Here is a 15,834-nt window from a genome sequence, read left to right as displayed (position 1 = left end):
TACTCTATGGTTTGGCTCCTAAATACCATGGTGTGAATTTTCCAGAAAATGAATGCAGTACTGTAAAATAGCAATCTACATAAATGCAGAAAATAATAGTAAGACATTATTTTACTTTGATGATGTTACTTTATTATGCTAATTAAAAGGTGTCATCAATTTTTACTAAATAACATAAAATAGAATACATAGTTTTGTTTTCTGCAGCATCCTGAGAGCTTTCTGTTGGAAGACATGCTATATATAAATACATAGGAGATACTATTTGCACATGTTGGGGGAAATTTAATAGGAGGAGAGATTCAGAAAGTGAGAGATTTTGAAAGAAATCTCCAGTTTTTTTAAGTGGCAATCATTTACACTGCAAAACCCTGGAGCTTTCTTACCAAATCTCTCACTTTCTGAATCTCTCATCCTATTAAATTTCACCCTATAAGTTTTTCAATTGTAAAATACCTTTAAGCCTATTCCTAGACACAGAATTAGGGACATTACTTGACCAAACATAAATGTTGGCACCTTTTTTTATCTACATTACTGAGGTTTTTCAAGTAATTGCATAAGATATGTTATCTTGCCAAATGTAATTCACCAGTTCTGGGTCATTGGGACCTGGTACCAGAGGCCCTTAATGTTTTCATTAAAACAGGAGGTGTTAATAACTATTAGACATCTTTTTTTGTTTACATTAAGTACTCATCTTAAGGCCCCCATACACCGAGGCGATTTGGTCCAATTTCGGCCAATTGCGACCAATCGGCCCGTTAAATCGGACCAAATCGCCTCTCCCTGACATGCAGTAGGGTCCGATGTGCGGTCCCGTGCACATCGGACCCTACTAGGTGGTCGGACCTCCTGGCCGTCCGACCACCCGTTCTGGGGCGGGCGGGAAGCAGGGACACATGCGATCCATCACAACGGATCGCATGCGTCCCTGCCGCCGGGAAGGTCCCAGCGGCTCGCAGGCTGTCGAGTGTCCGTACACTGCTGCGAGACATTTCAGGCAGTGTATGGGCACCTTTACAGTGAATGTACACATAGATATTTACCTCTTCTCAATTGATAATGGTTAACTCATTAGAAATTGATAGCTGCTAGGACATTTGTCTATCAATAATGCAGCCAAAAAGGAGTACATCTCCAGTAATACATCTTTGAAATATTTTTATTTGAAGCCTAAAGGGGGGAATTATTAGTAATGAGCCTTAAAAAAGTTAGCACTTGCTATGGAAACGCGTCAGTGGAGAGGGGCTGTACTCTGAGTGTTGTGATCTGTGACTTCCAGTGTATTCACCAGGAGTGTAGATAATGGCCATGTTCCGCTCTGTCAGTTGAACTTTTTGCAACTTCCAGATCCAATGTTCGTGTACCAACCCCATTAAAGTTTTTATGTTTGAATTAATAGAGCTATCTCTTCTTTGTGTATGGTGACTACTCCAAACGGAGGAGAGCAAATGGAGAAGTGTATTTGAAAAACATGATCTTAAGAAACCTTTATACTAGTGGCTGTGTAGGTACGGTACAAATTATATACAAACACAGGTCTTTAGGGTCTGAAAGTCCATCACTTGAGGTGTTACCATGTAAAGTGTCAGTAATGCTGTGTACACACGGTGTGATTTTGCTTGCGATATGATCCAGTTTCAATTGGGATCAGTTCATGATCAAATTGAACGGGAAGCTATATATATTTATTCTTGCCTGCACAGTCTATTTGACTGTTCGATTTACACTAAACGGGAACATGCATCAGGATCAAATCAGCATCGAATGAGGCTAAAAATCGTTCGATGTCCATTCAATTTTGATTTTGACTATCAAAACTATTTAACTATTCAAAATCGAACACAAAATCTCACTGTGTGTACACGGCTTAAAGGTATGCATCTGGTGCATTCTGTTACCCCTGTTAAACCTTGTTATACTGCTGCCTGTTGAGAGGTACTAGACATTGGTTTATTTTTGTTTTATCCCCAATGTGAGGTCCGCTACGTTGGATTTTTCTCTCTAGAGAGGGTTGCACGAAGAATCTGTATGAGAACTACACTTGGTTCTGCTTCCCCTGGCCTCTCCCTGTCACCCACTGTTGTGTTGCATATTGTGAATTTACGTTGGGGTGGAGAAGGATGGCCCAAGTTATATTTTTGCACCTGGGAACATCACCCACAAGTTTCGCCACTGGCCCCACCCCCACTGTATATTAATCCACATTATCCGCAGCTACCCCCCGGGCTTCACAATTTCTATCAGCAGTCCTGTCTGCAATTAGTGACAACAGCAGGAGATACAGCTGTCATTAGACTGCAGATGTAATTTCGACATTTGTATAATACTGTTGTTAAACACAATCTATAGAAAGAGCTCTTTGCCCTTCCATTTGCTTGGTATTGTTATTATGATTAATGAAATGGTAACAAAATGTTTGTAGTGCAAGAAAATATATTATAAAATGTGAAATCTTGCCTAATTTTCAACCTTAAAAAATGTTCCTTGCTAAAGAATGTCTTTAGATTTTCCACATAAACAGCAGTTTTAGAGGATAAATGGTGACTCATCTTCTTCATGGCTTCCGCTTCAGACACATTGCAGTATAAATGTGTGGACATTAATAAACTATGTGTGATTCCAGGCTTTGTAAATAGTTAGTACATATATTATTATGCTAATCAATCAAACAGGGGGGTATTATTTTCACATTCCAATTTGTTCTAAAGTTAGAGATGACAACTGAAAGTAATTTTAATTTGTATTTTTCATTTAAAGCCACATTTTACCAGATTTCATATTTGTATCTATGTATCAGCGTCTTCTTTTAAACCTCTTCTTTTTTCTTGGGTTTTGGGGGTGGTGGCGGTTCATCATCTTCATCGTCCTCATCATCCTCAGTGCTACCACACAATCGGTCATAGATCACAATACAGACACCAGTTAGCCAAGCTACCACTGTACCGGAACCAAAGATGACAAACCCCACCAGCATGAGGAATATGTAGTCTTTCTGATATAGGTTGGTAAAACACATTAGATTGATATGTTTCTCTGTATCTTTCAGCAGCTCCCCGTGGATCTGCAGGGGGGTTGTGCATGTCATATTTTCTTCATCTGCAAATTACAGATAGAAAACAGCACGGAGTCAAATATATAGTGTATTAACATACTGAACAAAATAGAGCATATATATGAAAACATGTAACCTATACAAAAAGCACACATTTGCCTCCAATCTCTAAAATGTATTTTATGTAAATTTATGTCAGCGGCGCTCACCTGATTGGCAGAGCTCCGCTGACCTGTCAGTCTAGCGGAGCTCATTGCATAGTTAGAATTGGGACTCATTCCCCTGTCTGAAAAGGCGTGGGAACATTGTGGTTTCCTAAACCAAAAAGGTTAATTCCACACACTTGACCTACAGTAATTAACCTTTGTGGTTTAGGACACTACAAAATTTCCATGCCTATTTAGACAGGGAAGTCCTCTGTGCTTATGTAAAAAGTCTCCCCCGGCTGTGGCATTACACCTCTAGCTGGTGATGGTTTTAAAAATATGGGGGATGCCTAGACTTTTTGTCCCCCGTATTTTTATAGGACAAATCCAAGGTGCTGGTTTCTAAGATACAGGGGGACCCCAGTTATTTTGGGCGGAATGTACTAACGGGAAAATGTGGTAAAACACCCTTTTACCGCATTTCCCTATGTATTAAAACCCTGCCGCCCTGTTAACGCATTGTAGGGTATCGCCACCCTCTGGGTGGCGATACCCTATAGAAGCCTATGGGCTTCTTTCGCCGTCCGCCATCCGCGCGCCCCCCCCCCCCCTCCCGTCCTCCGTTGTCTCCTCCCCCAGGTGTCACAGCCGGGAGGACATCCGGCTTCAGGGGGGAGGAGGAGATGCAGGGGGATGCTGTTAGCTGCCGGGAGGTGACGGGGACCCCCGCAGACCACATCACAGGTATCGTGGGGGTCTCAGTCACCGCAACCCGATGCTAGTTACATATGTTAGTACATACTGTATGCTGCAGCATCGCGGCGGCTGTTAGGCGAAGGGCGGCAATGTATATTAATACATCCCGCCCTTTGACCCCTGAAGAGAAACCCCATGCCATTTTTTTATTATTACTTTACACATAGAAGCATGCACGGATCTCGTTAATCCATGCATGCATCAGCAATATACAATGGAAAAGATGGCCTGTTTTCCATTTGTATTTTGAGCTAAATTCACAGCCAAATTCAGCCGGAAGCGGTCATCTATTAGAATGAACTTAGGTCTACAGTCATTAGGTCGACCCCACTAGGTCGACTGGCAGGAAGGTCGACCTGACTTAAGGTCGACATGGGCCAAGGTCGACACGACTTAAGGTCGAATTTGCATAAAGGTCGACATGAGGAAGGTCGACTGGTCATAAGGTCGACATGGGGTTTTTCACTGCTTTTTGAGCGGACATGTGCCGGCAGGCGGTATTTCATGCCCTACCATCCACTAGGGCGTGGAGGAGGTTATTAAAGCTGTGGCGAGCGAAGCGAGCCACCGTGCCCGAAGCATTGCGAGCGAAGCATTGCGAGCGTCCAATTCTCATTGCCAACTGTGTCCATGTCCACTGTGTCGACATTCGGATCAAAAAACAGAGACAAACCCATGTCGACCTTATGACCAGTCGACCTTCCTCAAGTCGACCTTTATGCAAATTCGACCTTAAGTCATGTCGACCTTGGCCCATGTCTACCTTAAATCAGGTCGACCTGCCAGTTGACCTAGTGGGGTCGACCTAATGACTATAGACCTAAGTTCATTCTGATAGATGTACCGATTCCATTCAGCCATAGTAAATTAGAAGATCTGATAGGACTCTATGGTCATTTGCAGCGAGTTCTATTGATGGTCTGTTCTTTCATACAGCTGAACTCGCCATTCATAAACACTGAAATCAGTGGAATTTGTCTGTTTGTAAATTAGCCGACCTATGGGTGCTGGCCATGATTAAGATCGAATGGGTATGAATGGGTGCATTCGTACCATTTGTTTTTAGTAAATTTCCGCCTTTGAATATAATGGCATATTTTTATTTTATGTTATCTGATAAAACATGAGTTTTAGAGAGTTTATTTAAATATATTAACACATATATTAAGGGTGTTTTATTTATACACTCATTATATATTATTATTATTATAATGGGGGATGCCAAATGTTATGTATAGTATGGTGCTGGTTATTAACTCTAAAATGCCCAGTCAGCGGCTTGGTGCACAGTATAAATGGGATGATTTTATATCATAGTACCGATAATTTAATTTGGCTTTATCAATACCAGACATGAAAATAAGTTGCTTTATTCGCACTAAACAAACATTTAAATATTTACAGTTAATTTATTATAATGTATGCCGACTAGATATTTTACAAAGCAATTTCTTTTTTTCTTACTGTACAAAGTATGGTTTTGCTTTGTACATGATTTCCCCTATAAAAAAAAACAGCATATGATGTGCTGGCATCCCGTACGGCCACCAAACTCAGAGGCTATTACATTTGGCCGCTGCTAACAGTTATTTCAAACCAAATTTTATAGTGTATACAGTACTTCCCTTGTTATTCAATACCAAAAAAGGAAAATAAGCATATTAAAAGGTACAAGTTATTAGACTGTTGTATACATCTGTACAACCATACTGTACATTTGTTCTCATCATACATTTATTTATAGATAGTTAGATCAAATGTGTAAGGCACTGTGAAGTATTTATTTATTAACACCACTTGATCTGAATTCAGTTGTGTAGTTGTGTAATCCAATATATTTTGAGAGCTCTGATTACTTGATCCTGTGCTAGGTCCAATACCTCTGTAATTATTAAAATAACATTGATACTTTAACTTGTAACCACCAGTAATCTAATATGACCTCACATTTTTTGTGAAAAGAGATATTCTGAAATGTTGCTGAAAACACACAATTTTATTGGACCAAGATTACGGGCTAGATTCTCTAAGCTTCATAAGTGATAAAGTGGAGAGTGATAAACAGCCAGCCAATCAGCTCCTACCTGCCATGTCACAGACTGTGTTTGAAAAATGTCAGACAGGAGCTGATTGTCTGGCTATTTATCACTCTCCATTTTATCACTTTTGAAGCTTACATCTCATGTGAATGGCAAGCTTTTTTTCATTTACAGAGTGCCAGCTGACAGACCAGTCATATTCTATGTGGTTACACATTATTTCAGCACTTCAGCGGCTTTTGTTAAAACCAGTCATGGTAAACAGGAGACATTGAAGCAGATGTATTAAGCCTTAACAAAAGATAAATGCAAGTGTGATAAGGAGAGATAAACGTCCAGCCAATCAGCTCCTTACTGACTTTTTTCAAACACAGCCTGTAACATGGCAGTTAGCAGGTGATTAGCAGGGCTTTTATCTCTCCTTATCACTGTTGCATTTATCTCTTGTTAAAGCTTAATACATCTGCCCCATTGATACAAAAGGTGTGCTGGAGGGGGGGAGTAGGAGTGTAGCCCAGGTGAGGAGGGTGAGGGTAGCAAGACAAACCCGGTAATATATGAAAAAGAAAAAAAAAGAAAAAACATCAACTTTGCAATCAGCAGCTTATAAACCTGAATTGAAATTAGGAGTAGAGATCTTGAAATATCGCTGATGCCGGTTACGATTGAATACTACAAATACTATTCGGAAGTAGGGCAGATTCACTGATCTGCCTTATTTACGGGATTCGTATTTCCCGGTGGTGTAGGCGGACGTATTTTTTTAAATTTGTATTTTACAGCCGTATAAACAGCCAGTAAATACAAATACTAATCGGCAGCCTGCATGGATCAGTGAGATGCGTGCAGGCTGCCGTGTGTAAAAAATAGATTAAATAAATAATAATTAAAAACGGCGTGTGGTCCCCGCCCCCTCCACCCCCACATGGTCATAACCAGCCTTTGGCCCAAAGAGCCGGTCCCATTTGTAGAAATGTATGGGTCAAACTGAATAGGGGATCCCTGGAATTTCTAAAACCAGCACCAGACTCTAGGTTCGGTGCAGGTTCTCACTTCCCCCGTAATTTGGGAACCAGGACCTGTGAATTTCTACAACCAGGACCGGCTCTTTAAGCTCGGACCCTATGCCGTTTTTTTTAAATTTATTTATTCTATTTTTACATGTTTTCTTTTCAAGTTTTAGCTAAATGGCATTCATGCTGGTGGGGAAGGGGGTGGTAATGATATTGGAGGTTATTCTGGTTCACTTGCAAAGGCAAATTCACTCTGTAATGGACAAAACCATGTGCACTGCAGGTTGGGCTGGTGTAACATGTGCAGAGAGAGATAGGTATTATATTGTTTCTGTGCAGGGGAAATACTGGCTGCTTTATATTTACACTGCAATATAGATATCAGATTGAAGTACAAACCCCACTCAAATCTAGAACCCATACATCCACAACTCGGACCCTTTTACATTTAAAGCAATATGTCATATTATTTTAATAAGTAAGGATGCCAGTTGTTAGCTTTATTGTGTTTACAAGGATACCAAAGGGAAATAAAATAGTAAAATAAAGCATATTTTTATTTCCTATTGCTTGTTTTAAAAAAAATTATGGGCCTAATGTAATTAGGTGCGAGTTTATGAAATGTCTGATTTTTCGGTTATAATGTCCAAAGTAGCATGTTTTCCAAAAATCCCACATACCGTGTTTCCCCGATAATAAGAGACTGTCTTATTTATTTTTTTCGCTCAAAAAAGACCATAGGTCTTATTTTCGGGGGAGGGCTTATTTTAATAGACCTTTTGAAAAAATAGCCCCCCTGCGCCTTTAAGAAATTCCCCACTGCGCCTTTAAAACATTCAACTGCGCCTTTATGAAATGCCCCACAATTTAATGTGCCGGTATTTTACATTTTCCATGTCCCCACCTGTTTGTTTGTAGTTTAAATGGATATTCGTTGATGGCGCTGTGTGGTGAGCAGCAGCCAGCCAGTCAGCCGCGTGATGTGCGCGGCGCGATGTGCGCGGCGTGACGTCACGCCGCGCCTACCGCAATGCATCCCTGGGAACGGGAGCTGCGGTGCTGCTGGTGAGTGAGCGGAGGGCAGCGGGGGTCAGCGGGGGTCAGCGGGAGTCAGCGGGGGCAGAGCGGAGGGTACACCGTACACATATGGTGTACATACAATTACATGGGAAAAATGGTAGGGCTTAATTTCGGGGGAGGGCTTATTTTGGACCAGCGTCCAAAATCTGGGGTAGGGCTTATTATCGGGGTAGGTCTAATTATCGGGGAAAGACGGTAGTAGAAGTGTGTGAATTTACCGCAATTCCCATGCTACTAGGTGTTACCTTTTTCTTTCTCACATCTAGGAATAACCCAATTTTTGAAACTATTGCTTTTCTTTTGGTTTAATTTGCCCACTGTACGTTTTTCCTTTGATACTGAACAAGAATACCACATGGATGATTAAGTTCACAGTTCTCTCACTGAGCTTATTGTCACCAAATTGAATGGAAATGGTGCTTATTAGTGAAAATCAATGTGTACACTGGCAGAGCCGGCCCTAGGCTTCGGCAAACTAGGCATCCTGCACAATACAGGCTTGAATGTGGTGCATATTTTAATAACAGATAACCCTTTATATGTAGGCCCATAGATTTATTTTTTTCCCCTGACATTACTTAATAACCATACCAATAGTGGCATTAGCACAATGGGCCTTATTCTAGTTCACTCTGACAAAATCCTTCTTAGATGGACAAAACCATGTGCACTGCAGGGGTGCAGATTTAAAATGTGCAGAGAGAATTAGATTTGGGTGAGTCATTTTGTTTCTGTGCAGGGTAAATACTGGCTGCTTTATTTTTACACTGCAATATAGATCTCACTTTGAAGTAAAACCCCACCCAAATCTAATTATCTCTGCACAAGTAACACCAGCCTCACCTGCAGTGCACATGGTTTTGTCCATCCAAGAAGGATTTTGTCAGAAAGAGTGAACTAGAATAAGGGCCAATATTACACAGGCAATACCATTCAAAGACGCTGAACTCAAATATTAAAGGAATATATGGTACACATGGATACGACGTACATTCTGTTTTAACATGCACCAATTCACTTTGTCTGTCTTATTGTTATGTTTTAATATTTTGCAGTTTTAATAAAACTTATTAAAGGTTATTTTCTCTCCCTGGTGCACCACACATAGACCAATCCTTCTCTCTCATTATGTTTTTGCCCAATTAAATTTTGTCCGTGGTGGCACACCCCCTAAAAAACTAAAGTGTAAATAATAAAACGAGGTAAATAGGGGCCTTTCTTTATTGTGAAATCTATAGACAATTGTGGTTTTGTGCGATTGACCCATACATACCCATGGCACCTGATACAGCTGGGTTGGTCATATAAATGTCATGCATTTTTATGACTAACCGAATCAGCATTTTTATAACCGACTGACATCATGCATAAAAATATCACTAGGCTCAGTGCGAAGCAGGAATCCATCGCTACCCCACAAGCACTGAATGCAAAACAGTTATCAAAAAGGAAATAGTTAAGAGAGAGACAGATCTAAAATATGAATGAAAAAAATGCATCGGGACCGTGATAGAATGCACTGTCTAAAACCACCCGTTTGACACCTTGTATGCCTCTCGGATGTGGGATGCTGATGTATAAAACACCACATCCACTGTACAGAGAAGGCATCTCTCAGTTAATGGAGACTTTTTTTGAAGCTCCAATAGAAAGGTGTTGGTGTTCTTAAAATACATTGATTGTTTCTGGACAATTGGCTGGAGGAACATGTCAAAACTCTGTGCAACAGTGTAATACAATGAGTCCATGGCCGATATAATGGGCCTTGCCAGCTGCAAAAAGCAGTGCACTGCCTCAGATCCCACCAGGACACAGTACTAACTGTGTGAGAGCCTACAGATTTGGGATTACAAGAACTCTCACTTGGACCAGCTCTCCATTTCCCTACCTTTCCCACTGTTTGGACACTCACTGGACATTTTAAGGGAAACCACCACCTGCCACTACATCTGGAGTCACTACACCAAGGACTTAACCCCAGGATCCAACAAAATCTGGATCAGGTCCCAAGAAAACTCCAGCAGGTTTATGGACACCCGCCATCCCAGTTTTCATTGATTGTGGGAGATTGCTACACTCTATTCCAGGAAAGCGTATCTAGGAACAAGTGAGATACCCCCAACGGTATACTTGCATATACTATATGTTCCAGATTAGGCTTATATACCATTTTATTATATTCTTTTTTAGTAAATAAAATATTTGTGATACCCAATTGGTCAATTATAATTTTGTGTTAGCGCTCCACCACTTGTCTGTTTTTTTCCGGAGATTGATGGCTGCATAGGGTGTTTTTCAACTATGAAACCTTGTTTATGTGAGTATGTTTTTTGTTACATTTATGTCTTGATAAATGGCTTGTCTTGATAAACGTCAACCACTGCACCCTACATTTGAGGTTTCATTTATTCTGTTGCCGTAATAATAGTTATCTGCAGAGTGCCTCCTATTACTAGGTATATTATTTCCTCGATAAGGAAGGAGTGCACTGGAACATTTGGACCAAGTATTGTCAGTGCCAGACCTATTCTGGCACTGACAATACTTGTGTGTGTGTGTGTGTGTATATATATATATTTATATATATATATATATATATATATATATATATATATATATATATAGCAAGAATCCTGTGCTACCTGGGAGCTATTAGTTCAAGTATATTAAATAGCCTGCCCGGGTGCCCGTCCACACAGAGGGAATCCTCTGTTGTATAAATGAAGCCAGAAAGAACATCACTCTGTGACTTTGTAGGTGAAGAAAAACTTTTTACTGTTTTATGCCTACGGACATGAACCTGAAGATGGGCCTCGGCTCGAAATGCCGTAGCCATAAAACAGTAAAAAGTTTTTTTGGTACTTATGTAATATCTGGGCTCCCATTTTTCTTATGAGACCGCGTCCCCTCGCCACGCTTCGGGCACGGTGGCTCGCTGCTCTCGCCACACTATATAAAATCAACTCCATGCATAGTTGGATAGTAGGGGTATGAAAAAATGGGGTGCATTTAACATGGGAGCCCAGATAATACATAAGTACCGTTTTTTTTCACCTACAAAGTCCCAGAGTGATGTTCTTTCTGGCTTCATATATATATATATATATATATATATATATATATATATATATATATATATATATATACTGATCCAAGTCCAAAAGGACAAACAGGCACTCAGGAGACGTTATTTTTTATGCAAATAAAAGTGTATTGAAATGGGGACAATTCGGGGTATGAGCCCCTTCTTCAGCCCACTCCTACAGCACAGAATACATACACAGAAAAAACTTTTATACTCACAGACCTCCGGTACCATCCCTCATGATGGGGGTATCGAGGCTGTGAGGGCTTTTATTTCTGAACATCTAGATCCATCTTTGCTGGACCATGACTTGTTCATGGAGTTAATTGTACTTACTCTTAACCGCAATTATTTTTTATTTGATGGGGCATACTATCTACAACTTAGGGGTTGTGCCATGGGGTCCGCTGTGGCCCCTTCTTTTGCCAATATTTTTATGTTTTGTCAAGAACAAACCACTTTTTTTGATAGGCCTGAAATCAGGCGTCACTTACGTCTATTCACCCATTACATAGACAACATTTTCGTCTTATGGACGGGTGGTGAGGATCTACTAGCAGAGCTATTGCTTGATATTAATGCAGGTGATCCCTCAATTAAATACACAGCACTGTGGAGTGCTACCACAGCTCATTTTTTAGATTTTTTGGACTTGGATCAGTGTGCATCGCATTTGTGGCACCGGGGGCAAGGTGTATGTTATACCAGAGTGCCGGCAGTTCTTGGACTTATATATATAGCAAACGAGCTGGCGTGCACACACTTTCTTATTCATTTGCCGGGGTGCCCGCTCCAGTATAAAGGTATGCAGTCACGAAAAAAGCTGCAAACACCGGACTTGTCACAATGAAATAACTTCAGCCAATCCTATAGGTTATCAGCAACGTTTCGGGATTTTATTTCCCGTCCTCAGGCTTATACAAGTGAACAACAATATACAAATACAGTTTACCTTAAATACCTTCATGGTATCTGCTCGGCCGGCGTGTCCCTCCCCCGTCCTGCTTCATAGGTATTTCCTGTCTGTGTACCGCAAAACTCTCCCCCCAGCTATTGGTGACGTAGGAGAGGTCCGCTGCCGTGCAGATGACCATGTTACAAATATACCACACTGAAACAAAACAAAAGTGAACAATGAGTACATACAATGTTACAAACAATTAATTACATATATAGAGCATTTCTGCTTATCCTTAAAAACATGTGCGTATTGGTGCTGGATCTGCCTGACATATTGCAAAATAATATTAAATTCCTATTTTAATTCATCATAATATAGCAATATTTGTTAATTGGCAATCCCACTTGTGTTGGTGTTATTTTAGAGGAAGATATTAAAATTCAGGTGGTCATTGAGACCCCGTGGTTTCATGGTCCCCAAAAGGTGGATCCATTTAGTTTCACACTGAAGTAACCTTCTGTTTCTATCCCCTCCCCTCCCATCATCTGGGACATGATCTATGATCATGTGTCTAAAGTTGGCCATATTGTGTTTTGCCTCCATGAAGTGTCTAGGGATGGGTTGGTCTACTGGTTTTCCATTTAATGCGGCCCTTATTACCGACCTATGCATGGCCATCCTCTCCTTGAATGCTCTAATAGTTTTGCCAACATAGGCTAATCCGCATGGACATTTTATAAGATACACTACATGAGATGTAGAACAGGTTAAGTTATAATTGATGTTAAATTTCTGTCCATTGTGTGGATGATAAAAGAATTTTCCTGTTATCATATGACTACATGTGGTACATCCTGTACATTTGTGGCACCCGAGTAACCTTTTATTGGGTCTCTTCAAACTCTGAAGTTGTTTAGCGATATCGGTGTGTACCACCCAATCTCTTATGTTTTTGCCCCTGCGATAACAATGTCTCACCCTGGTTTGTTTTAGACTCCTAAATTCATTTTGTACAGCTGGCCAATTCTCACTCACTACCATTTTCGCAGTCCCTGACTCCACATTATATTTTTGAACCCAGTTCAATACTGGAGTTTGTATGTTCTCACTTTTTTTATTATTAGGTTCCAGGGTTTTGCTGCGGGGTATTAAATCCACCTTATCTCTAGCTGCTTTAAGAGTTGTAGAATTATATCCTCGCTCTCTAAACTTGGAGGACATAGAGTCCAAAGTAGTATTAAGAGCTTCAGGGTCACTAGTGATACGTTTAGCCCGCAGGAATTGGGAAAATGGAAGGCTCTGTGTTGTTGAGATGGGGTGAAAACTATATGCTCTTAAGATAGTGTTCTTATCTGTGGGTTTGGTATAAACATATGTGCTGATCTTCCCATCCTGTAGTTTGATACTGACATCTAGGTATGCTATCTCTTCCAAACTCATATTATAAGTATATTTGATGGGACAGTCGGCTTCATTAACCCCCTGCATCAATGTGCCAAACTCATCAAAGCTCCCACGCCAGAACAGTATCACGTCATCGATGTATCGACGGTAAAAAAATATCTTATCGCGTACATCTCTGTTAAGAAAAAATAATACGTCAATTTGCGCCATGAAACCATTAGCATATGTCGGCGAGACATGTGACCCCATTGATACCCCTGTCTTCTGCAGGTAGTATTTACCGTTAAAGATGAAAAAAATTATTTTCAAGATAAACTCCAATAACAACATGAAAAAATCCACATCGGGCCCCACATATAATGGATTATCTTTAATCAATCTACGGATGGCTGCCAGCCCCTCTGTATGTGGTATATTAGTGTAGAGGCTGGTGATGTCCAGCGTCACCATCCAGGTGTTTGCAGGAACATCACCAAGTCCCTCCAACAAAATCAACAATTCTGTGGTATCCAATTAACAAATATTGCTATATTATGATGAATTAAAATAGGAATTTAATATTATTTTGCAATATGTCAGGCAGATCCAGCACCAATACGCACATGTTTTTAAGGATAAGCAGAAATGCTCTATATATGTAATTAATTGTTTGTAACATTGTATGTACTCATTGTTCACTTTTGTTTTGTTTCAGTGTGGTGTATTTGTAACATGGTCATCTGCACGGCAGCGGACCTCTCCTACGTCACCAATAGCTGGGGGGAGAGTTTTGCGGTACACAGACAGGAAATACCTATGAAGCAGGACGGGGGAGGGACACGCCGGCCGAGCAGATACCGTGAAGGTATTTAAGGTAAACTGTATTTGTATATTGTTGTTCACTTGTATAAGCCTGAGGACGGTAAATAAAATCCCGAAACGTTGCTGATAACCTATAGGGTTGGCTGAAGTTATTTCATTGTGACAAGTCCGGTGTGTGCAGCTTTTTTCGTGACTGCATACCTTTATACTGGAGCGGGCACCCCGGCGAATGAATAAGAAAGTGTGTGCACGCCACCTAGTTTGCTGCATATGGGTTTGTTCTGGGGTAACCTGGATAGATAACCTGATGGCGGAGGCACCACTGAGCCAAGATTGTTTTACCTTGGAGGCTATTACAAATCACACAGAGGATTGGGGACGACTGCTTGCCAATCAAACAGGCAAGTGCGTCCAAGCTGAGAACTGCCGCCAGCGTGATCTACAATATTAGATCACCTTCCCACTTGTTGTGTGGTGTGGAGGACAATATATAACATCCATAACTGTCGACATGGACCAAGCAAGCGGGTTCACATGGACGGACATACGTCCTGGAGAAATTTTCAGCTTCTCTGAAAATGAAATGGAAGCTGCCCTCTTCAAAGAGAGACTGCGAGAAACTACGAGAGCCATCACTGAGGAGGAGATTCACAATACCATTCTCCGGCTCAGAAAAAAAGAAATAGATTTCCTGCTACATGGGGTCACCTTATCGGAATACCTGAGGGAGAGAAAAATCCCCAGAGGTTTTAGGGTGAAAAGTACCCCAACAATAGGAAGATATGATAAAGATTTTGTTAGGAGATGGATTGCTATTCTCAACAAGTGTTCCTTGGACATGATGACACTTGTGGTAGAGGAATCTGCAAAAGAATTAAAGAAACTCCAAGAAAAGAGAGCAGATTTTGAGAAAACTAATGCCAACCAAATGGCCCAGGTGATGCCACCCAAATGGATGGAAAAACTTTAAGCTCAAGTTCAAAGCTATAAGAATGAACTTGTCAATTTCAAAAAACAAAAATTTGAAACAGTAAACAAGGACTACGAGAGCCATAATGTTTACCGATGGCTTTCAGGAAATACAGAGAAGCCTAGATGGAACAGAGGCCGTTATAAGAATAGAAACAACAGATATTCAAGTGATGCCCAGACAACATCTGGAGAGGATACGAGTGATACACAACAAGGACCCTCCTCAAGAAATAAGCCCCCTTTAGGGGTCAGGACCCGGGTGAAATACGGCGCAAAAACAGACGGGTCAGAAGAAGTCTCAAAGGTCGCTGGCAAAAAGACGACACGGGGACGCAGAGGGAACAAGTAGTTTATAAGCTCTCTAAAAGGACATTAACACCCGCAGAAAATGCCGTCCTAAACAAGGGTCTCGGATATGTCCCTACTGTAAGCTTCAATTCCTTGGATTGGAAAATAGATCAACAATTCCTGTCCAGACAGTTACACCGCAGAGAATATTTTGATGGCCGAACAGAACCGCTGGAAATATCAACAACGAAAAAATTGAAAAACAAATCAGACTTTGATCCAGGGTCCAAT

The 15,834-nt window shown here is 40.8% G+C and overlaps 1 protein-coding gene across 3 annotated transcripts in view; it reads right to left on the bottom strand.

Annotated features, from left to right (window-relative positions):
• Positions 1-142: 142 nt before the first annotated feature.
• Positions 143-15,834, bottom strand: part of LRRC52 (leucine rich repeat containing 52) — a 139,449-nt gene continuing 123,757 nt past the window's right edge. The window contains exons 2-3 of one of the 3 annotated variants that reach the window (XM_083156707.1): positions 12,139-12,288; positions 143-3,102 (exon numbers count right to left, since the gene is read on the bottom strand). In XM_083156707.1, coding sequence (XP_083012833.1) covers positions 2,813-3,102; positions 12,139-12,288 — 440 coding nt within the window. In that variant the 3' untranslated portion in view covers positions 143-2,812. Of the gene's footprint in view, positions 3,103-12,129; positions 12,289-15,834 lie in introns of all 3 variants that reach the window. The other 2 variants (XM_083156709.1, XM_083156708.1) reach the window with 2 other exon arrangements.

The sequence above is a fragment of the Crinia signifera genome, chromosome 8 (genome assembly GCF_055691185.1).
Source record: "Crinia signifera chromosome 8, ASM5569118v1, whole genome shotgun sequence".
In the NCBI taxonomy this organism is placed as follows: Eukaryota; Metazoa; Chordata; class Amphibia; order Anura; family Myobatrachidae; genus Crinia; species Crinia signifera.
Note: the sequence above shows the minus strand (reverse complement) of the source record. Positions and strands in the feature narration are given on the sequence as shown.